The 25,075-nt window shown below is 43.1% G+C and overlaps 1 protein-coding gene across 1 annotated transcript; it reads left to right on the top strand.

Moving 5' to 3' along the window:
- The first annotated feature begins 1,952 nt into the window (after positions 1–1,952).
- Positions 1,953–16,726, top strand: GRPEL2 (GrpE like 2, mitochondrial). Its single transcript, XM_054977139.1, has 4 exons — positions 1,953–2,109; positions 11,954–12,110; positions 13,071–13,152; positions 13,948–16,726. Exons 1-4 carry the CDS (start codon positions 2,045–2,047, stop codon positions 14,298–14,300), a joined length of 657 nt encoding a protein of 218 aa, XP_054833114.1. The 5' UTR covers positions 1,953–2,044; the 3' UTR covers positions 14,301–16,726.
- The last annotated feature ends 8,349 nt before the right edge of the window (positions 16,727–25,075 follow it).

Here is a 25,075-nt window from a genome sequence, read left to right as displayed (position 1 = left end):
AAAACACACAATCTTTGAGACCAGCATTGAAGTTCTACCGGCTTCGTTATCTGTTTGTAGTTTTCGGAAGATCCTTTTTTTAAATCACCGCAATATATGGCATCAAGGTAACATTAATGAAAACTACAATGGATTTGCAAAACACACTGCTGGTGGACAGATGTTTCAGTGCCTCTTCCTAGTGTCCTTCCTTCAGAAAGTGTTGATGTGAAAAAATGCCCCTTTCCAAGCTTACACTCAGCAGCCAGATATTACCAGGGTTTGGGTGTGGGGCTTCTTCCCCTGCACAAGTGCAGTGGAAATGCTGCTGCCCTGTGCAGGGTGGCACGGGAAGAAGTTTGAGAAACGACAAGCCTCCCAGATCAACGGTGTCAACAGCTGGAATACAACTAGCCCCAGTGGCATCACCAGTGTCTCTGGAGCTCACTTCGCACCCGGGCAGTCGGCTCAGGAGGAATCAATACTAGTCACTTCCAGCCATATGGCCACCATTCACAAAACTTAGCTCCCCAAGAGACAGTAGCAGCTGCCTCCCTTACAGCACAGCCACAGAACTGAATCATTTTCTTGTTTTCAGGAAGCTCATCTGATTTCATTTGTAAAGACCCACCACTGTGAATACACATTCTGCATCCTCCCACTTAAAATGCTTATAGATCACTTTTCTAGACATATTAGTGCCCCACTCAGAGCGGTGAACAGAGTCAGTGTTGTTATTATCCCCACAATACAGCTGGGAAGCTGGGGCTGAGCAAAGTGGCTTATCCAAGGCCACCTGCTGAGCTCATGGTAGTAGTGGGAGTCAAACCAGCAGAATGCTTTTTTTGCAGCCCAACCACTTAACTGCTGTCCTACAGCAGCTCTTAAAATTTTTAAATCTGTGGATGATCTCTTGTCCATAGTAGTTTGGCTAGAAGTAGTTAGAGTAGCATCCTAAGAGAGGCAAGTCAAGTCTTGTGGTGGCAGCTGTACTGACATAACAGTTTATTGCAGTGTAAGAGCTGTTCATTTGGACAAGCATTGTTTTGAAAGGAGGTAGTTACCTGGGAATGACACCTCTACCACTGCTTTCCTACACAGATGTACAGATGGGTACATTTTTAGTTCCAGTTTTGTTTTAATTTGTGAAGGTGCTGTTCTGAAATACAACAACTATGTTAAAATACAAAAATGCAACTACCCAATCCAGTTGTACCCATCCTAAACCCATTGGGGAGGGGAGGCGGATTTCCAGGAAACGTGGAAAGGGGGGGGGGGGGAATAGCTAGATTAGGACTGCAATCCACGGTTGAAGCGTAGATTTTCTCGTTGAAATAACTCCCAAAAATATGTCCCAGATAAAGTTTGTGTGGGGATTTTATGTGGAGGTTTGGTAGTAATCTAATTTTAACAATTTATTTTGGTGCTTGTGGTGGTAAGTCTTCTTTTCTGTGGAAGTATCGTTTCTAAAAGGTACTTCTGGTGTTATCATTAAACAACCTGATCTGATGAACTCTCCTTCGGAAACATGTTCCGCTAAGAGTACACAGGCTTGCTGCCTGTACTTTGAAGGACGTAGCTATTCAATTGGCCTTAAAGAAGGATAACTTGAGGACGGGGGTTGCTTTGGCCGAGTTGTAGGCAATACTTTCCCTATTTCTGAAGAGGCAGCCAAGCCTTCGATCGCTGAAAGGCAAGGCTGGGTAACAAGTAGGAGAGTGGTCCACGTTGCAAATGCACGCTACACCTGTTGGATTTCTATCCGTTCCGCCACGTAGCGGTTAAAGGCTGTCCTCGCTAGGGGGGGAAAGGTAGCAAACCTTAAAGGTGTGGAATTTTAGCCGAGTTCCGTCCCATTCCTACCCTACCAGGAGGTCGCCTAGCGCCATAAAGCCCGAAAGCGTTGAAAGAAGACGGCCAACCAGGAGGCAGAAGCCCAGGTGCGGCGCGATGGCTGACGGGGGCTGGAGACGAGGTGGCTGACGGGAGATGTAGTAACCGCCGCTCTCCCCCGCGGTCAGCGCCCGGTGGCCAAGCGCGCTCTGCTCAGTCCGGCGGCGAGACGATGGCAGCGGGTGGCTCTTTGCGGAGCCTCATCAGCCCTTTGCTTCAGCGGCTTCGCTGCGACAGGTACAGAGCGGGCGGCGTGACGGTGGCCATTTCCGATCGTCTCCTCCGCGGGAGGAGTGCCTCCCGCTTTCCGGAAAGCCTCGCCTTTCTCCCGACCCGCCTTTTCGGGGTCTCCCGCTCCCGTTCTTCGCGGGTCCTTTAGCGCCCCTGCTTTAGAGGATTGGGGAGGGGGGGTGCGTGCGTTCCCCCCCCAAGCGCGTAACTGGGCAGGGGAGGCTTCTCCGGCGAGGGGCTTCTGCCTTCCAGCGCCTCCCCTTTGCTGCCCGGAACTCTTCGGAAGCCACGAGGCAAAGCCCCCTCTCGTCTTCTCCTTCCATGCATCCTCTCCCTCGGTCTTCTTTGGCTCAGGCATGGCGAATCGCGACTAGGCGATGGGTTGGTCGCGCCAGGTCCCTTCTAACCGGGCAGCCCTCGGCAGAATTAATCCATTTCAGCACGGGTACCGATGCATAGGATCGCACTGTAAGAGTTGCCCATCTCTGAGAGCTTCCTTGAATGTGTTGCCCCCTCCCCTATCTTTCACAGTGTTGTGGGGCACTGGGGGCACCTCTGCTTGGCAGTGCCTTAGAAGCTTCCAGCTACCTGGTGCCTGTGGGCAGACTGGCATTGAGTTTATTATGCCTGCATGGTGTAGTGGCTAGAATTCCAGACTTGGATATGGACCATATCCCCACTCTGTCATGGAAGTCTGGGTAACCTTGGGCCAGTCATTTTCAGCTCAATTTACTTCACAGGGTTATTGTTAGAATAAAATCCTGGAGGAAGGATGAATGTAAAAGGGGTAGTGGATGAGCATGAGAAGCTGCTTTATACCGTGTCAGCCCTCAGTGTAGTTCAACTGGTGGTGACTTGCCAGAATCTCTGGCACAGAAGGATTTCTCCCAATACCTGGTCTCCTTTTAACTAACCAGGAATTGAACCTGCCACTGTGCGTGTGAATGTGCCATCGAATCCCCTCCAACCTATAGTGATCTTATGAATGAAACACCTCCAGAAGGTCCTATCATTAACAGACTTTCTCAGATCTTGCAGACTGGATGATGTGGTTTCTTTTATCGAGTCAAGCCATCTTGTTTTGTGCCATCCATGCTTCTTAATGCCTTCAACTTTTCCTAGCATTATTGACTTTTCCAGAGTGTCTTGTCTTCTCATGATGTGACCAAAGTACAATAGCTTCAGTTTTGTCATTTTAACTTCTAGGGAGAATTCAGGCTTGATGTGATCTAGAACCCAGTTATTTGTCTTTTTGGCTATCCACAGTAACCACAAAACTCTCCTCCAGCACCACATTTTAAATGAGTCAATTTTCTTCCCATTAGCTTTTCTTATTGTCCAACTTTCACATCCATACATAGTAACAGGGAATACCATAGTGTGGATTATCTTGATCCTGGTCCTCAGAGAGACATCCTTATCTTTAAGGATCTTTCCTAGTTCCCTCTCGACTGATTTGGAAGAGCAGAACCTGTGACTGTCTTCCAGCAAACTGTCCTGTCCCCAACAAGGCAGACACAAATTAAAGTCCACTTATCTGAGAGTTGTCCCTGCTTCAGAACAATCTAGTAGTCTGAGGAGTCTGGATCTGCTTATTTTGCTGGCTGTCCATGTCCATATTTTAGAAGCAGAGCATAAAAGAAGAAGAGCCCTGCTGGACTGGACCAGTCCTCCATCAAGTCCAGCATCTTGTTTCACACAATGACCAGTTAGTTGCCCAGGAGGGTGAACAAACCGGGTATAGAGGCCAAGGTCTTCTCCTGATGTTGGCCCCTAAAACTGGTATTCCCGGGTTTACTGCTTGTGAATGTGGGGGTTCCCTTTAGTCACTGTGGCCAGTAGCCGCTGATGGACCTAAACTCCATGAATTTGTCTGAAATTTTAAAGCCATTTATACCCCAGCAGAGCCTAGCTTTGAACAGTGAAAGTCTTAAATAGAGAGTGCAGATTCTTTGACGACTGAACTGAATAAATGTTGAGCTCTTATTCTTGAGGAGGACCAAGATATTCAAAACATGTCTAAGGAAACTTGAAACCCAGTGTGTCAATAAATCTTTCACCCATTAGTTTAATATTTTCTTCCTCCTTTCGATACGTGTTGTGGCCCTTCCTCTAATTGTATTCTGTTCAAAGGTAATCTTGACTTGGTAGGATAAATGTTCAAACATGATTTCGTAAGCCTTATCTTTGGTGTGGTCTTCAGCTGCACTAAGTAGTCACACATCCCATTGATTTCATCAGGTGTTTGTGGTATCTCATTATTGTCAAACCTCTAAATTGGGATAACTTATCTGTTTACAGCTTGAGGGTTTAAGCAATAATAATGACCCAGCAGAGCATTAGGAGACCTGCATTCCAATCATCGCAGCCATGATGCTTGTCAAGATTCTATTCAAATGTTACAAATAAACCCCAGTTAGCTTCCAGTGAGCTCAAGCCTGGAATATTCTCATGTCCATACTCATCGTCCCTCCTTTCCTTATGTGTGGAGATGAGAATCTAAGCTTACTAAACCAAAATCAGTCTTTCAGTTTACTGTGACATCGAAATTTGGGTGCTTCTATAATTTGGAGCTAATTCATTCATTGAAAAAATGTGTATGCTGCTTCTCCCAATGTGCTGAAGGCATCTTACCACTAAAACAAAATAAAGTGAAGCAAGTAACAATAAAAACAAATCATACCAATAAAAATAAATCAATCCTAGTTTTTTTTAAAAAAATCAGACTTAGTAAAAACATGCCAGTAATAAACAACTAGTAAAAATAAGCCAGGGCATAACAGCACAGCTGTCTAAAATAATATTGATAAAACTCTCCTCAGGCCAGAACTAGGCCATAAAAAAGAGAAAACCCCTTTGTTAAAAGCAGGAGTAAAAAGAAATGTTTTTTGCCTGTCACCTAAAGGAAAGTTGGTGCCTGCCAAGCATCAGGGGGAAGGGCATTCCAAAGGCGAGGTGCCACCTCCAGAAAGGCCCTGTCTCTGGCTGCTACCCCTCTGCAGGCAGGGAAGCAGACAGCAAGGCTGAAAAAGAGGATTTAAACTGGAGGGCTAGACAACCTGAGAGGAGGTTTTTCAGAACTTAAACACCAGCTCGTTTAATTGTGCCCAGAAATAGAGACGAGTAAGTCTAAATCTGTCAACACAGGACTAATACAATGTCCTGGCTGTGAGCTGAAGTTTCTGAATGTTTTTTAAAAGCACTCCCACATAAAGTGGATGTGATAAGAGCACAGATAACTGTGACCAGATCACCATTTTCACAGAAGGGCCATAGGAGGTGTAGCAGCTAAAGCTGAAAAAATGCTACATGCTATAGAGGAGTACCTGAGCCTCCAACCATAGGCCAGGATTGAGCAGCAGGATCAAAGTATGAACCTGCTCCTTCGGGAGGATTGCAACCACCTCCAGTACAGCTAACTCTTCAGGCCTTGGGCAGGTTTGCCATTGCCCAACAGTACCTCAGTCTTGAGGGATTCATCTTAAATATATTGGCCCTCATCCATTCCGTTATCTTCTCCAGGCACCTGTTCAGGCATAGACCCACCCAATTCAGCTGTTAAGGAGAAATCAAGCTACCACATATTGATGGCACCTCACTTCAAGTCCCCAGATGATCTCTCATAGTGGTTTCATGTAGATGAACCCACTGGTTTTGGTTTGTTTTTGTTCAGAAACTATGATTCTAAGTGGTTTAATCCTGATTTAAAATCTCAGTTTGTTGAAGCACTTGAGTTTGGAGGTTAGATTGAAAATTTCCTAAAACAAGAAGTTGTCAGTCTTGGCTCCACACATAAGGGATCAGGGACTGAGCAAGCACAATTGTAAATCAAGCTGAAACTCATTAGGAATACACTGGTGTTCATGATGTCTAAATAAGACTGAATGATCTTGGATTAGTTGTTGGAAGGATAAAACAGAGGTGGGAAGAACCGCATACACCACCTTGAGTTCCTTGGTGGAAGACAGATGGCTGTAAAAAGGAAAGCACTAAACAAAAACTACCAAAAACTATTTGCTCATGAACTATCTGTTCCTATATTATTCTGCTACTCTGTGAGGACAAGTATTTTGTTTGAGGGGTTACTTTTGGAAGAGAGAATTTTAGTAATACATTCTGTATTTTCCTGATAATCTTTAAAATCTATTAATTGTAGATTCTCTGTGGTCATTTTTTTATATATAATATTTTTATTTTTTATTAACTACATTAACTAACAATACAAAGGGAAGAAAGGGAACAAGGGGAGGAAGGAAAAAAAAACACAACAACTACAACATGTAACAACTATGCTACACAAAATGTTTTCCCTTCATACTGCCATTATTCAAAAGTTAAAGCTTTATGTTATATTGATGGAGTGGTTGACCTTACTAAATGCAAATTACAATTTAAATTCAAATTAAATTTTCCTTCCCCTCCTGGGTCCCGGACGCAATTCTCTCTGAGCAACTGCAGCCGCAGTGCTCGTTTCCTCCCCCCCCCCTCAGACTTCTCCTTTTCGTCTTGCTTGGTGCACTGAAATTCCGGATTTTTATCCTCGAAATCCCTTAGTTGATCTTCTGATAATATCTTGAAAGCTTGATCTTTGTGACTGAACCAGATTCCTTCCGGAAATAACCATTTGTACTTTATTCCATGTTCTCTCAGAAGAGCTGCGAACTTTTTATACTTAAAACGTCTTTTCCGAACTAGAAATGGGACGTCTTTCAATATCTTAACTTTATTACCCAAAAAGTCCAAATCTGCATTGTATGAATTATATAGGATAGTGTCCCGGATCCTCTTAGATGAAAAATCAATGATAATCTCGCGAGGCAGCTGACGCTTCATTGCATATTTTGAAGTAGCCCGACGGACTTCCAAAATGGCACTTTTTACTTCTTTAGTTGCCCTCGCGGGTGTCGCCAGTAGTTCCGAGACCAGACCCCGTAAATCCTCATTTTCCTCCTCTTTCACATTCTGGAGGCGCAAAATTGTCTGTGTTCGTTCCACTTGTAGCCCGATCAGCTGGTTCTCCACCAGCTTAAGCTCTTTATTCGTAGCCTTCACGAGTGACGCACTTTCCCGAGCAGACTTCTCTGCCCCCCCCCCGCTGCTTCCTTAATGGTTTTCACTTCGCTCTCAATTAAGCCCACCCTTTGATCTGTTTCGTTCAGCTTGTCAACAAAGGGTTTTATGGCTTCACCAACCGCCCTCCGCACTACTTCCCCCAACGACTCTCCCTTCAGGGCAGCCGAAACTGACTTGCCCAGAGCGGGACTTTGTTTTTTTGTTGCCATTTTAGGGGGGGGGGAACCGCCAACCAGATTCTGAAACTCAGCGAAGGGGAAGAACAAGCCTTCTTAGCTTCAGATCCCACCACTCCTTCGCGTGCGCTTGTAGTAACAGAAGGGATTCGCTTACTTGCAGGCTTTCGCCTAATTCTGCTCTTTGCCGTTTTCCATGGCCCGGCAGCACTCGAGGCGCCGCGCACGTCTGCCGGCCTCCGTAGGGACAAACGGGCAATTAACCCCCCACATTGATTCCGGGGGGCTCTTCCCGCAGCGTCCCGGACCCAGCCTCCCTCACTGGGAGTTTTGGGGGCTAATCTTCGCAGATCAGCCGCCCGGACAGGGTGCTCGGGCGCTTCCTCTCGGACCTGCGAAGAGGAGCGTCCGACATGGCTGAGAAAACGAAACCAAATCCGATTCTCTGTGGTCATTTTAACGCCACCTCATATAATGTTCAGAAGACACAGGTACATTCTTGGGAGTCATAGTCATGTCTAAACTTATGTGAAAATGAAATATGTAAATAATCTATGTGTTTTATTTCACAGGGCTGGTACTTGTGGGGCCTGTTCCCACTACTTTTTGCCCATCCCTTTGTGTATTATTGGCAGGGATGGAGTGTAAGGTCGCTGCCTGGGGGTGGTGTTAACAGGAATTCTGTGGTTTTGTTGAAGTTTTAATGTAAATTATGTTTTACTATTGTAACCCGCCCTGAGCCCGCTTGTGGGGAGGTCGGGATAGAAGTTAAATTAATAAATAAATCTGAGGACATTATAAGTCTGCACAAGCACAGATCTGAAAAAAGTTATATATGCTTTTTAATAGTTTTTAAAATAATATTTAGATTCATGTGACATTGCAGGCCATTGGTTTGGACTCTAGGATTCATAGATAGAGAACTGATGTACATAGAGAGTTATAAAAGTAAAATGAATCATGGAACACTGAACGGATGGCTTTTGGGGTCATGGAGGCAGGAAGATACCATCCGTGAAACAAAACAAAATTACCCCTCTATCTGTATATTAGTCTCTTGGTTAAATTACCAGAAATAGTGAAAAAGGGAACAAACATAGCCTATAACTAAATTGCTGAAATACAGTTAAGCTTGACATTTGAGGAAATGATCTCATGACTTCTGCAACTAAACTTTATACTTCTCCCACAGTCTTCATATAGCAATTTCCGACTGATCTATTTTTTAAAAGAAGATAACCGTGGTATGGCAAAGTTTAGCAAGTGCTAATATATGTTGTAAAAGACATAGAGCTGGTTTGCTTAGCACTCTCTTTTCAGGAACATAACCACAAGAGATATTTACGCTACTTACAGAGCAAACTGACTTTACATTTTGACATGAATAATTATGAATAATATGAAATCTTAAGTGAGTCCTCTGTACTGTGAACTCCAAAGTGCTGAAATCACTTCTCTTCAGCTGACAGGGAAAACCTGAGATTGGTTCATCTCCATATCTGTAATAACTCAAACTCGTCTTTTAAAAACTTACTTCCTTTCTTATGCAACTTCTGTCTACGCCCACAGCTCACAGACAGGACAAATGTCAGCCTGTAGCAGATAAGTTTCTGTGTATTCCATTGTTCAAGATGGATCATTCTGGTAACTAAACGTATCAACCAAGAACACCTGAAAGAGCTCTTATGTGTGCCCAAGTCTGTATCTTTTCAGAACTGGGCTTTAGAACTGAAGGCAAATGGTTTCAAAAAGCAGGCAGAAGTTAAATGACAGAAGTGTTCTCTAGTTTTGATTTCACTACACTGGCTAGAAAGAAATCTTCATGTAGGCCAGTCTCTGGAAAATACTCATTCTGCCCCATACTCCTGTCTGCTTGCCTCCCTGTGCACTCAGCCTCATTCAAACAGGTACCAAATTTGCACGTGCATTATTTCTCCTCAACAAATAGCAGCATAACTTATTTGAACATAAAACTAAATTTAGCTTGACAGATTACAGTTTTACAGGCTACCATAAGCTTTTGCAAAGTGCATCTATGGCTGCTGTTTTATCTGCAGCATAGTCATACTTCATTTAGAATGCTGCCAGCTTATTTTATGTTACCAGCTTGGTGGCTGAGGGGGCCATGGCAGAGTATCTGCTCAGCATGCAGAAGGTTTCAGGTTCAATCCTTGTTATCTCCAATTAAAGGATCTGGCAGTAGGTGGTGTGACAGACCTCTGCCTGAGATCTTGGAGAGCCGCTGCCAGTCTGGGCAGACAGAACTGACTGGTGGGCCATTCTGTATAAGGCAGCTTCGTGTGCATTCATGTAAGGATTCAAGTATTTGTCCGTAGAATAAGGGTAATAAATCAATTAATTTTCTAGTTACAGATTACTCTGTGGAGCAGACAGAAAGAAGTGTTAGGTCTTTTGTAGGAGCCTGTTGCTGTGCATTGTGCACTGGACAGGTCTTCCTTCCGGCCCACAACTTGAGCAGAAAGAGAGCCTTCCCTCTGCTCTTATCCAGTTCCACCAGCATGAGTCATTCTTGCTGGCCTAGTAGTGCAGGGGTGAGGTACGTTCCCCTTGCATGTGTGGAGCAGATCATCTGTGAACAAGAGCAGATGTAGGACGTGTGCACATTAAGTGCTTAGCTGTCAAGGATGCATTCAGTTAGCTGGGGAGGATGCAGTCATTTGCTGTCTTCTGATAGCCCTATCACCAGCAACTCCGCTAGTTATAAAAACATAACACTTGTAACCTATAGAGTAGAAGAACATTTTCAATCTATTGCAGTTTTTTTCCCAGAAAACAATTTATTCTAAGTATTGCTTTTAAAGTTTTGTTAAAATGGATCACACACATTCAGCATGAACCTTTCCTGGTCTGTACTTAGGAGGATATAGGTTGATATGTCATAATGTCACTCTTAGCCTTCCTCACTCCAGTGGATGCATTAAGCACTTAATGCAGAGATTGATGTGTGTATATGGAATGATCTTGAGGTGGAAATATTTGGATTCTTACAGATATTCAGAGGTGCTTGATAGTCTTTTGAAATTTGTGGTTTTTAAAAAGGGTGTAAAGCTGACTGAAGTATTGGAACTGATCAGTCTTGGTGATCTTTTAGGCTAATAAATGGGTGCTAATTGCTGTACCAGTGAACCTTTCTAAAGAGGTCTTAAAGTGTTGTCTTGGAGAGTTCAGCAAATATTTTCAAATTTGTTGAAACTCTTTGTTTAGCAGGTGCCAGAAGCTACGTTTTTTAGAAGGTGAATTTTGTGTCCTACATTGTTATTGTTTACATAAAGAAGGTGCTTAGACCTGAGCCAGGTGTGAACCAAAGCTGGGTCATGTGCTTTCGATATCATTAGAGAAATATCTGATTATCCAAGTCTTAAGAATAACATGAATTCTCTCATCTACCAAGCCACAGTGCCTCAAGCCCCTCCACAGAAGGACTTGTACTTCATTGGGTAGTTAACTCCTCTTTAGAAAGCAGTTCTGCTATTGAATGAAGACTCTATTCCAACTTGACAGGAATAATAATGTTTAGAGGAAAAGTCAAGCACTTACCATACATTACTCAGTAATTTTTGCTACTGTCTTGTAAGGTATATCAATATTATTGTCTCCATGTCACCTACTAGAAAGAGATCGCTCATATAATTCAGGAGCCATTTACCTTCTATTCAACAGTAACTTGTATGTCAGTAAAACTATCCCAGATACCTCCCAGGTGAGAGAATTCAGCTAAGCTGAACAATGGTGTGCACAATGGCAGGTCCCTAAGGGAGCTGAAGATTTTCAATGAGTCTTTGTCCTCAGAGAATTCTTGCTGGAAGTAGCATAGAGGGTATTTCCATGTTTTTTAAGATACACTGTAGCAAATGTCTGGTGGTAATTTTTAAAATGGATATACTTGCTGTACAATCCTAAGTAAAATTACACCCTTCAAAGCCCATTGACTTCCATGGATTTAGAAGCATAGCTCTGCTTAGGATTGCACTGTGAGAAACTTTGCACAAGGTCAGTTGTTCTTCTTCTTGCCAACTTTGTTCCTCTTTTATAGACCCATGCAGAAGTCAGTGAGATCTGGATTCAGGTTTCCAAGCTGTGTGTGAAAAGCCTTTCTTGTGTTCAGCTTATCTCCTGCTTAGAGAGTAAGCACAGCAGCTGTGCTGGGAGACGAGAGCTGAGTTTGTTGCAGGGGGGAAAGAGTGCCACTCAGTAGCACAGTACTGAGATTTGCTTCCTTCTGTGCCTTAGACCAGTGGTTCCCAACCATTTTAAGTATGAGGACTTCTCTTTAACATCATAAAATGTTGTGGGTTCCCACCCACCCCACCCCGATGGTAATTGTACTACTAGTACCCATTGATGGAGTAAATCCATAATATCAAAATGACAATGCTTATAGCACATATGAATCCACAGGTCACTTGCAATAATTCTGCACCCCTCTCAGGGTTCCTGGCCCCCTGTTTGGGAACCACCACCTTAATGGCAAGAACCAGTGGGTTAAAAACACTAGGCTGGTTATACTTGTATAATTACTTCTAAGCCAGGCTTGCTGACTCTCACGGTTCTGACTGCTGTTTCTCTCTCTGTCATTTCAGAAGCTCACTCTTTGCCTTCAGCACGGCTGCACAGCAGAGGAGCACAGGAGATGACTGTGGTCCAGAAGATCCCCACGATGAACCTAGACATCTCCTAGATGAGAACACTGCAGAGCACAAAAACATCAAATTGAAAGAACAAGTTCGTGACTTAACAGTAAGTACCCGGCTTGGCTTTTTCTTAACCAAGAAATGCAGCATCTTTTAAACAAGTCATTGCCAAATTCTTTTAAACTGCCTGTGGCCTGCCTGCTGGTTTACAGACCCGCCCCCCCTTCTCTAATATTTCCATTGCTGACGCCATTGCACTGCTGTTGCTTGCCACTTGTCCAGGCCCTATAAAGCGGGCCCTGGAGACCTGCAGTGCCTCTGAGCTGCTCTTTTCTGCCTCAGGAAAGGCAAGGCTGTGCGCGAGGTGCCTGCTGCTAGCCCTCTTGTCCTACACAAAACATTGCCTGCAGGTGGGATGTGTGGATCTGTTGTCCATCATCAGCATTCAACAGGCAAGAAAGAAGAGTTGGTCTAATCTGCTTGGTATAGTTAATCCAGTGACTACAATCTGTATAGAAATCTTAAGAATACATGGGCAATAGTTGCTAGAGACGTTGACTACACTTCCCTTGTTGTGGTCAGTCAGCATAAAGAAGGGCAATGGCAGCAGTGTGCAAAGAATTGTTTTTGGAAGAAGCATGGCTTCCACAGTTCAGCAATATTTATCTGTCTCTCTGTTGTTAGTATGTCATGAGTATTAAGGATACAACCCCCTTCCCCCCCATACATAAAACTAACCAAAGGAAGAATTTTTTGCTGTAGATTCTCAATCACTTCTGCAGTGAGAAATAGACCAGTTAAAATATCTCCATTAGTAAGAGAACTAAAGAGGTGCCTCAGCCAAGGTAGCAGCTAAAGAATGCAGTCATCTGATAAGCTGTCTCCACTCTTCCTTATCTGAGTGTGCCACATTATAAAGCGCTTATTGTTCTGTTGCTTCAAGTAACTCTGTTTCTGTTTGCTACGTATTCTAGTAAAAACTGGAGATCTTGCCTGGGCAGATGACAAGTGAACAAGAAGAAATATATCTGGTGTCTAATGTCTCTGCCTCTTGCTTTGTGTGCAGGAACGATACCAGAGAGCGCTGACAGATTCTGAAAATGTCAGACGGAGGACACAGAAGTTTGTAGAAGATGCTAAACTGTTTGGTAAGTTGGCATCATGCCAGTGACACAGAATTCACTGCGATACTGCCTGCCTTTAATTAGTGGGTCCCATTTCTCCCTCATTCCTCCTATTGACTTTAAAGGCCCTTTCCCTTCATCCAAACTAGCCTACAAAGTTCAGTAGTTGTGGGGGAGTGTTAAACCCATCTTGGTTGAATATGGTTTTCAAAATGTCTTCTGTTTACGTGGGAACACTTTTGATAAAATAATCAGTGCTACGCATTACCACAGAGGTATGGTAAATGTAGGACTGTTCTGCAGCTAACATTTAGAGTCATAGCTCCAAAGGTGTAAGAGTAGCTTTAAAATGTGAATGTTTGCTGCACAATAAGCATACTGAATCTTCGTTCAGAGATGCTGCTAAATATTTTTTCCTGTAAAAATAAGGGTAAAGGAGGTCAGAACATATGGTAATGCACAGATCCAACAGTCAAGAATACAGTGTTGTTAAGAGAGAACATTACTAGCTACCTTTTTGACATATCAAAACAGATCCATGGAAAAACTAAATTTGAGGGACCATTCTAGTGATAATGTTACAGGGCCATCTTACAGCTTGGAAAGAATACCATCTCTGGGCAGCATGTTCTGGTGCTGCCATCTGTACCCTGTGAAAAACAAATATGGGGGAATTAGAGAAGCCGAGAACAAATTTCAGCTCTTCCTTAATGGAATGCACTCACTTCTGTCCCTGATGCCCTTTATAGACTATAAAGAGTAATCCTCGTCTTCTTTAGCTGTCATTGTCTTAACCTTTGCTTCTTTGTACATCTGCAGGGATCCAGAGTTTTTGTAGAGATCTGGTAGAGGTAGCAGATATCTTGGAGAAGACCACTGGGAGCGCTGTAGAAGGCGAACACAGTGACCCAGCTTCAGCTCTGAAGAAGATCCATGAAGGCCTGTCTCTTGTAGAGTCCAAGCTGCAAAGCATATTCACTAAACATGGCCTGCAAAAAATGAACCCCGTTGGTGGCAAATATGACCCCTATGATCATGAAATAGTGTGTCATGTGCCAGCAGAGGGAATGAAGCCAGGCACTGTAGCACTGGTGACTTTGGATGGCTATAAACTCCATGGCCGCACTATCAGACATGCACATGTCGGTGTGGCAGTAGAATCGCAGGAATGAGGCGGGCATGCCCATTAGAACGCAACACTGTAATGAACTGAATTCTCTGTCCATATGACTATTGCTGCTATGGCATGTCTTTATTTATTAAGTCATATTTGTGTTATTTTTTGGCTTCTCAGGATGGGTCCAGTTGCCTGACCTTGACTACCATGATGTACAGTTATTTAATGGTGTTTTTTATGTATTATAAATCTCTTACAGCTGTTACTCAGAATTAAGTAGTTTGGTGATCTTTACTGTTTATTTTATTTATTCATTTGGAACATTTCCAGGCTGCCTTCCTTTTGTAGAATGCCCAGGGAAGTTACAAATAAATACATAAAATACAGTCACCTATTAAACAACAAAACAGTTTAAGGTCTTCATTGTATTTTGCATTGGGTTGAAAGGGAAGATGGAATTCTAGAATTCCAGTAAGTGATTTTTAAGCTTAGAATTGCTGTGTTTAAACGAGTTCTGCTTTCCCTGAAATTGCTTTAACTTCTGCTTTCCTGCATGTAAATTGGGAATAGGATACCCATCTACCTCACAGAAATGCTATGACTTAACACTTGCAAAGAGTTTTGAAGAATCAAATACATGTGCTGTGTACTATGATGGGATTTATGCACCGTGCAGAGGACTTGGTCTACATTTTAAAAATCCCTTGAGTGATTGGAGACTTTTCTGTCTCTACCTGGTTGTTCCAACCTATGAAATGTTTGGATATAGAGAAGTTCATTACTTGTATAACTAAAAGTTTGAAGGGCCAGATTGTGGGAGTGGGAGGTTCGAGTGTTTTTAGTTTAGTCCCTTGGATCTGCACAAAAGGATCTTCAGTTGTTTTGCTGAGATGTCGGCCATTACCTGCCAAAGCAGATCATACTGAGCTGGTTGGGCCAATGGTTTCACTCTGTATTACGAAACTTCCTGTGCATCTACTGGAGATTCAAGCCAAACATTCTTCTTCAGGAAATGGTTTATTACAGTTCTCAAGTACAATTTAACTTGGCAGTGATGGAAGAAAATGAGGACCCCTTACCTGCAAATCAGAAGTCTTCTTTATTATTTGAGCCCTCGAGTAATTAATATGCAAAAATCTCAGTCTTTATTGAGGCTACTTGATTAGGCAGAACATCTGTACTTTTAATTAGTGTTCTTCAATGATAAAAGTATCTGAATAAATAATTTGAAGTGTCCTTGAACTAATTTTAGTAAAGTGGAGGGAAAATGTTAGACTTGGTTTTTGAGCGTCAGCAGAGACTGGATGCTAACTTCATATAGCAGCCCCTGGTTGAGGCCAGACTTGTTCAATTTGACAATAAGATAGCTGGCTAGTAAATTTTCTTCTTTGATCAGTTTTTATGTCATGGAGAAGCAAAACATGATGGATTTCAACATGGTGGATTCAATAGACACTTAGGTGCCCTGTAGTGTAGCTCTGAAAGAAATTCTGTGTTTGAGATGCTGAAGGAGACCCAGCCCAATCTTTCCTGAATCCTTTGTATAACTACAGCTAAGTGACTCTTAGTGGGGAGAGCTTCATAGCAAATGAATGTCCATCAAAGTTCTTTTGCTTTACCTAAATCTGCTTAGAGTTTCTGATGAAGATTCCAGTCACTTTGTTGGCTTCCAAACGATACTTGTGTTAAGTTAGCATATGCTGTTTCAGGGACATCTTTGTAGACTATTTGAAACTACAAAAATGAAAGATCCAGGCTCACTGGTATTTCTTTTCAACCATTTTACCCTATTACAGACACAGTGGTATTTAATACACTGTGTTGTGGGGAAGTAGTGGAACTTCATATTAGTGTTTTTATTCGTTAATTCTCATGCATGCAAACAAACTGAATTCATGCCCAAGGAATGTCTGCATTATCAAAATGGAAATAACAGTTTGGTGTTGATGGCTTGGATCCCACAGAGGATTTCCATCTGCAGAGCATAACTTCTTGGCCTCCTGTTGTAGCCCAAAATGCCCTCCCCAATGGTGCTTCTCGGAGATATGGTCTGTCTCACACACACACACAGAATAGCATGAAGGGGGGGTCAGGGGTCTGTACTGGGAGGGGGAAATTGATGATGAAAATTGCCCTTCTTTCCATCTGTGGAAATCCTCCACTGGATCCAACCCTATGCGAATTATCTTCATAGCAACAATAGAGATTCTGTTTGAACACTTCTGGTCTGTAATTAAAATATATTTGATATGGATTGTTTCGTGATTTTTTTTATTGAACACAGGCTGTATAAACAATTAGTCTTCCAGAGTTCCTTCATTTGAGAAGGCAGCCACTTGTGTGTACAGAACCTGTTTGTATAAGTATTGTTACATTTAACTCAACAAAGTTCTTACGTTGTGACAGGGCGGCCAGGTGGTTTAGAGCATAGCAGTGTCATCAAAGCACTGTGTATTATGTTCTTCCAAATAAAGCATATCTTTACACAACTGCTGTCTGCTATTAATCCCTTTTGAACAGTGCTGTCAAGTCAGAATATGTCTTGCTCCTTTGCTACTAGAAGAGATTTTTAGGAGAGGGATTGAATAAACTGTTGTCCTGATCTTGTCAATGTATTCTTTTGTAGCATCATATAAGTATTTATGGTGTGTCAGTGGCAAAAACTACTCATCAATATTAAATTTATACAGTACTAAATAATAGAGATCTGCAAACCCATCCACTCACTGCATGCTTTGAACTTGCATATATTTTATGCCACAGTAAAATTTTAAAGTAGGAACATTCATTTTTGCTCCAATAGATTAAACAACTATCTCTTAGGAAGTTTTCTTCCTGCCTCTAACATATTTTTTACTCAGCTTAGCAGTTATATTGGCCTACTGAATGTTATCAGAATTTATTTAATACCTTTCTATGTTGCTTTTTTGTCAAGATATTCAAAGCAAGTAATATTTCATAGCAGAAATTGGCTCAGGCTATAGGTTAGTGGTATGGACCTCCTGCCATGGTAGAAACAGAGGAACTGGTATAACATCAGGGCTAGGAACATGATGGGGATGTTAATGAGCTGTTGTGACACACACCAGCTGAGTAGCCTTGCGCATGCCCATTCTTTTTCAGAATGTATGCAGCTCTCCAATGGTGGTGGGAATAATTGTCATGGCATGCCTCACAGAGCTAGCAGGAGGACTGTGATAATATATGTGGTGGGAGGACTAGGCCAAATATTAGTATTGGTAGTATCTGAATAGTAGAATTGGCAAGCTCAGTCACTTGGCATTGTGTCCTGGAAAGGGCAGTTCTTCAATCAAATACAGAATAGCAGCAGAGCTGAGTTTTAAGGTAAAAATGCACAGGCATCTCTAAGCACTACAAACAATTTTTATTGTGGCAAAAGTTTATGCGGATTAGAAACTGTTGGGTCAGATGTATATTGTAGGTCTTCAGTAAGCGGACATTAATATGAAGAAAAAAACTCAAAAAAGGGCCATGAGATGCAGAAAATATCAGTTGAGATTTATTACTGCATTTGATTTTTAAATAACTGCAAGGCTTAGTGGCACAATGGTAAGGGATGGAAGTTGCATGTTCCACCCCTTGCTTTCCCCACTTTTATTTTTTTTCCATCACATTGGCAACCCCCAGTTTCTGCAGAGCTGCTGTAGACTTCTTTAGTGGTGTCCCATCCAAGTACTAAAATCGCTTGTGCATTCCTACCCTTGCATAGACAGCTAAGACATGAGTCACCAGGAGCATCTATTTCTGACAGGGCTACAGCCTCTGTACAGCCCACAGCCAAGCCCACGATATTCTCACAGCTCTAGAGAAGCTGACAAGGATGAATACTTCACTGAGAGGGAGGGGCAGGAAAGGAGGCCTGGTGCCAGCTGCTTGTGGCCTGGAAGAGCTAGATGAACCTAAATATGTGGGGATTTCCATACGGCCTGAGTTGTTTGGGAGGGACCCACTCCTTTCGGTTACTCTGAAACTTGGCAAGGCTTGAAGGAAGGCTCTTTGCTGCTCATCTCTCTAGCCCAATGGCCCCTTCCCTTCCTTGGCTCCCTAGCACATCTGCTGAGTGGAAAGGAAAGTAGGTTGGGAAGGAGGGAACCGATTTCTGGAGTTAACTCCCTACCTGCAGTTCTCCATTTCCAGTCCGCACTGAGGAAGGGCTTCCCTAGTATAGTCATACCTCCTACTCCCTTTCATACTCATTGTGGCCACGGGCTTTCTCTTAAAGGCAAGCAAAGCTTTCCAAAAGGCTTCACCCACTGACCTGCTCAAAGACTAATATCTCCTCCTTGTCCTCTGAAAGGACTTAAGCCTTCTCCTCATGGAAATACGCTTTTTTTAAAAAATTTACAACTTTGATTTTTTATAACTTATACATAACAATAAAAATAAAACAGAACATGCTGTTTCATACCTAACCAGTAACAACTAACAATAACTTAGATTTTGAGTAGACCTATCACTGAACCATAGAGTTATTGTATGCCTTAAATATGAAAGGGTTAATCCCTGCCAAAATGCTCCCAGAACAGAAAAAAACAGGCAGGAACAGGCACTAAAGAAATGCTAGTATCACAAAAAACAGTGGGAAGCTTTAAAGGCACAAGAGAACAATATTCTATAAATGAAAACATGGAAATATCACGCTTTCGTTAACCCTTTCCCTGCCAAAATGCTCCTGGAACACCACGGGCTGAAATGGGCAATAACTAAATGCTAGTACCACAAAAAACAGTGGGAAGCATTAAAGATGCATGAGTTCAAGGGACATACTAAACCTAAGGACACCGATTGCCCATAGACAATACATTATTGCCAATAGAGAATGCATGATTGTCCAAAGATTCCCAAACTACGCTTGCTCATAGGGGATGACGGAGAGCATGCTTGCCCTTAGAGAATAATGGAGGCCACGCTTGCCCGTAGGGAATAATGAAGACCACGCCTCATGGAGGAATTAGACCCTCCTTCCCTCTAAATTTTCTTTGACTAACCCCAGAATTTTTGAAAACTTTGGCCTTCTAAAATGAAATGCTTAAAATTGGGTTTGGGTTGGATTTTTTGGTCAACCTTTCATTCATATATAAGTTGCACTCCACTGAGTTGTGATCACTGTTCCCAATGGGCACAACTAGCTCTACGTCTCGCACCAGGTTCTGAGCATGACTTAGGACTGACTCCTGGATCCCCTCCCCTCCAGTTGGTTCCATGCCCACCTGTTCCAAGGAACAATCATATAGATTTGCCTCTATGCTTGAAAAGAGATGGATAGCAGGGTCTCAATCAATGGCCCCAATCAATTACTCTCAGCATTCCACACATCAATCTCCAATTCTGACATATTTCTTTCTTTCACTGTTTTTCCTCTGGAATTGAACCCAAACAAATGGAAACCATATAAACTAAGCTTATTATTCCTGTTTGACTTCTGAATCTGTTAAACATCTTCATTATGCTGTATGATAATTTACTGCTCATCCTAGCTGAACAATAAATGGACACATACCCGGCACCAAGAATCACAAAACTGAGAAACCCGTAGGAAAACATTTCAGCCTCCCAGGACACTCAATGGTGGACTTCAAAGTAGCTGTTTTATTGCAAAGAAATTTCAGAAACAGACTGGAATGGGAGATTGTTGAATTACAAGTTATTACAACACTCAGGACAATGGAACCTTCTGGGCTTAACAGCAATATCGGCTTCTTATCTCACTTACATACACTAAATCATTCTGTTCTTACTTATACCCAGAAATTAAACTCTGTGGATTTTAAAGAGGCCACTGGACTCAAACTTGGTTCTCATATCTGTTGATGATATCCAACTCTATCTGTTGATGGATGGACTCCGCTCCAGATAATTTGGCCAGCTGTTCTGCTGTGTCTAGAAAGGAAAATGTGTCTGTGTCTAGAAAGGAAATGGTTGCAGGAAAAGGGAGGAAAGTAGAGAAATTCTGTTGTAGCAATGTGCAGAGCATACTTGCTGCAGAGGAACAAGTGCAGGGGAAAATACCTCTGCACTAAGAACTTTGCAACTGCTCCCATACCTTTCCCTAAAACTATATGAATGCCCTAATTACAAGTCAGCAATAACAACCCCCACGATGGGTTGTAGATCAGTGATGATACGCTGGGTGGGTTTGAGCTGGGAACTATAGGAGACAACCAGTGGTGTTCTATTATTAGTTCCTTTAAGTTTGTCCTGGAGCAGGCTGTTTCTGGGCACTTGTCTTCCCATCCTGGAAAACAATGCCTCTCTCACACAAGCCCTGGGTGGAAGACCTCTCCTTGTCTACAGACAGCCCCCCAACCTTAAATGACTCACTAACAACCATGAATCTGCTAGTAGAGTCACCAGCACAGGTACCAGGCCCTGCAACACACCCAGATGCTAACTCTGCCCTCATATCTGCCCTCTCTAAAAGAGAGAAAGCTGTTTTCAGTTCTCACTTGAAGGTTTTAAACTGCTCAGGATTTAAGATAAAACCTTCAACCCATCCCCATTGAGTATTTTACTTAATACTTTTTACTTCACTTTTAAACATTACTATTAAACATTATGTTCAATACTTATGCCTAATATGAATGATTATAGAAGCTATGATGTTTGAATTATCTATATACATATTCAATTTGGAATGTTTGTAACCTTACAATTCTGTGACATTTTTACAATTTTATAACATTACAACTTTGTACCAAAAACGTTTTAGGTTTTGAATGTAGAAATGTTTGCCAAAAATTTTTTTTCTTAAAAACCCCCCATCCCCATCCCCATCGAGACAGAGACAGACAGACAGACACACACACACACACACAGACCCAGAGACAGAGAGACACACAGAGAGACACAGAGAGAGAGAGAGACAAAAACAAGCCGCTCCGCAGGGCCCCGCCCACTGGACATGGGCCAGAGGGCCCGGGTTGCGGCTACGCATTGTGCAGGGGTTAGACTAGATGACCCTAAAGGTCCTTTCCAGCCCTGTGGTTCTATGATTCTATTCTCTGTGTGCAAGTGTGCTCTCCATTTTTGACACCATCTGTTTACAAAATGCAACAAACGTGATTTGTGGTGTTTTGTAAATGAATGCTGTCAAAAACCACACAAGGAAGCTGGCAGCCTTCTGTGAGTATCTTGCTATTTTTTGACCATGAGGAAATGGTCATTCTCTAAGTAATGATTAACAGCACTCTTTTTTTCTAATGTCAAAATCCCTTAATCCAGAAATCATCAAATCATTGTTATGTATTTCGGGCTCGAACCAGTCTAGCACAGCACCAACCAGGCCCATCTCTGCCACGTGGTTCTGATTGTTACCCAAAAGCCTACTTGTGTATGTACTTCTTCCCTTAATGAAAGAGCTCTGAGCATATTTAGGGTGCATACCAGAAACCAAATGGTTAACATAAAGCTGTGCTCTGGTCCTGTGGAGGGTGCTCTTCTTGCTTCTGAGAGAAATAATAATGGGAATGGGGGACAGAGGGGAGGGAGAAGCCTGGGCTTGCTGCCTCCAGATAACTCTGCTAACACAGTAGGGGATTAACCAAACAAAAGCATTTACAATGGGGAATTAACCAGATACAACACTTAAGGATCCCCTGGTGATGAAGCAGAGTTGCTTGACAGCTGTGGTCAAATAGCTGAAAGGAAACAAATTGAAATTGAACCCAGATAAGATGGAAACGATGCTGGTTGGGAAGGCAGAAACATTGTGCTTCCCATCTATATGAGATGCCTCGGCATGTGTTTGTCAAGTGAAGGGAGACACAATATTATCTGGGAAGCATAGTTTAAAAAGACAGACCACTCCTCAGAGGGTTTGTTAATTTTATCTTCACCTCCTGGAAGGCCTCTTCTAAGGCTCTGTCAATTTCACCTCTGTCTCAGTCTTGTTAAACTATCCCTCCTGGTTAATATTGCATCTTCCAACAGTGTTCTTCGCATGTCAGATGTCACATGTAGAGACACTGTAGTTACAAAGCAAATGAATGCAGCTGAAAAAAAGGCCTTCTCCCAACTCAGACTAGCCTGGACACAGACTAGCCTACCTTGACATAGCTGCTCTGGCCACCTGGATTCATGTCACAGTAACATCAAGACTAAACTATTGTGGTGCATTCTATATAGGAGGCTCCAGCTGCTGCAGAAAACTGCAGCTGATTTACTAGCAGGAACTTGGCAGAGCATGCATATTACTCCCATTCTGCAGTCACTCCACTAGCTACCCATCAGTTACCAGGCTCAGTTGAAGGTTTTGACTATCACATGGCCTTGGCCCCTCATATCTGTAGGACTACCTCTTCCCCTATGTTCCACCATGATGACAGCTTTGCTCATCTGAACAGGGCTTTCTTCAGATACCATGGGGGAGGGAGGGAGAAAGCATCCATATCTCTATGGCTGTAAAGCCTGAATGTCTTTGTCCTTTGCATATGTGAGAAGCCTTTTTCTTCCACATATGCAACAGGGTGGGTGGGGTGAAATACTCCAAACCTTGCCTCTTGAGTGATTAATTCCACCAAGGACGCCCTGGATCCATTTGGGGGGTTCACTGACCCACAGTTTGCAAAGCAGTGGGTAAAGATGACCCCATTTGGGCATGTCATCTACCTACATCTTTGCGGCTGTGTGGTGGACAGAGTTTGTCTTTGGGATATACATTTCCATGTGGCCCAACTACCTGGTTCCAGGTTACAGTGTTAGCAAATATGAATGTGTGCTGTCACAGGATGGCATGATGAGAGCAACAATCAGACTGAAATGGATCATCTTTATGATTTAGCAACAGGGGTGGACAAGGTTGCCAAAATAGCCATGGAAAATGGCTCTTCACTTCCACTGGTCCCATCCCTCTTCCAGCAACACTGCCTCATGTGGTGGAGGTTCACCAGCGAATGTGCTAATACGCAGGTATAAGCCAGCAGCAGCAACCAGCACCACAGTGAAGCCAAGGACTATTGCTGCCTGTCTCCCTTGCCTCATCCGTTCCTCACTTGCTTCATAATTGGTCATCTGTGGCTGGTGCCCATGGTCAAGACTGTTCACTGATGGGATCAGTGAGGGGCAAGTGAGGCAAAGACAAGCCAAGTGAGGAATATAGGCTGCAGATGCAGCACCCACCACTGAGTTCCAGGTTACTGGTCCCATCCCTCTTCCAGCAACACTGCCTTATCTGGTGGAGGTTCACCAGCAAATGGGCTAATATGCAAAGACACGCCACTGGCAGCTTGTGTGTGTGTGGGGAGGGGCATAATGGCAAACCTACTCCTCCTGAGAAGCCTCTTATCTGTTATATTCTAGCAGATGACATTTGCTGCTCCACCATCCTCAGCCTCTCCAGTCTTAAAGTTACAGACTCTTGCTTGTACCAGGAGATTTGGGGGTGGAACCTGAGGAGGGCATGGTTTAGGAAGGAAAGGAACTTCAGTGAGGTATAACGTCATAGAGTCCCCCATCCTCCAAAGCAGCCATTTTCCCCACAGGAATAGATCTAGAGATCAGCTGTAATTCAAGGAGAACTCCAGGCCCCACCTGGAGGTTGGCAACCTTGCCCAGTCTCCTGCTCTTCAAATCAGCTCTGCTGTTCTCCCCTGTATGCTTGTATCATCTCTCCAAGCACCTACTGATCTTTAGTCAAATCCCTTTTCAAATGCCAGTGCTTCATGCAGTTTTCCAACCAAAGTATCGTCAAATTTTGCATCACTGGTTTTGTTCACATTCATCCACTGTTCAATGTTCACACACGCACACCATTTCCGTAATTGTTGCACTCTCCTTCATTTTGACCCACTGAGTGAATTGGTCTATGGGGAGCAATGCTTAAAGCAGTTTCCTTTGTTTGGTTGATTATATATATTAATAGAACATCTCTGATTGTTAGTTGGAGCTTCCAGCCAGGTGACCCCTATTGGCTTGAAGCCATGTTTTAAGCCCCAGGCTACCTCGGGGGCTGAAAACCTGGTCTGGGGGTGCACTTAATTTATTTAGTGCCTGTTCCATGGTGTTCTGGGAGCATTTTGGCAGAGAAAGGTTTAATGAAAGCCTGATATAGCCATGTTTACATGTATAGAATATTGTTCCCTTGTGTCTTTAATCCTTCCCACTGTTTTTTTGTGGTACTAGCATTTCTTTAGTGCATGTTCCATGGTGTTCTGGAAGCATTTTGGCAGGGAAAGGGTTAATAAAAGCATTCCAGTTCAGTGTTTCTTGTTCTGCAGTGTTTTTCATGCTTCCCACTGTTTTTTTGTGGTCCTATCCTTTCTTTAGTGACGTTCTGGCCTGTTCTGTGGTGTTCTGGGAACATTTTAGCAGGGAAAGGTTTAATGAAAGCCTGCTTTTTCATCTTCTCATGTACAAACCACTGTTCTCTTGCGTCTATTCCTTCCCACTGTTTTTTATGGTATTAGCATTTCTTAAGTGCCCGTTCCCGCCTGTTTCATGAAGTTCTGAGAGCATTTGGGCAGGGAAAGGGTTAATAAAAGCACGATATTGCCATGTTTTAATTTCTAAAATATTGTTCTCTCGTGTCTTTAAGACATCCCACTGTTTTTTGTGATACCACTATTTGTTTAATGCCCGTTCGGTGCTCTTCAGGCTTTTACCCCTTCCCGAACAGGTACCAAAGTTATTCCGAACTGAAGAGCGGGCGGGGGGGGGGGGGGCGCTGCGCGGCCTCCGTTCTCGCGGGACTGTCTCTTTAAGGCGGCAACCGTCGCCGCTCGGAAGATAAAGGAGGCGCCACAATAGGCGCAGCCAATGAGCGACTCCGTCTGCTTCCCTCCCCGGTTCCTCCTGAGCTGCGGCGCCTCGCAG

Source organism: Eublepharis macularius, chromosome 4 (assembly GCF_028583425.1).
Source record: "Eublepharis macularius isolate TG4126 chromosome 4, MPM_Emac_v1.0, whole genome shotgun sequence".
Classification (NCBI taxonomy): domain Eukaryota; kingdom Metazoa; phylum Chordata; class Lepidosauria; order Squamata; family Eublepharidae; genus Eublepharis; species Eublepharis macularius.
This window is presented reverse-complemented; position numbering and strand designations above follow the sequence as displayed.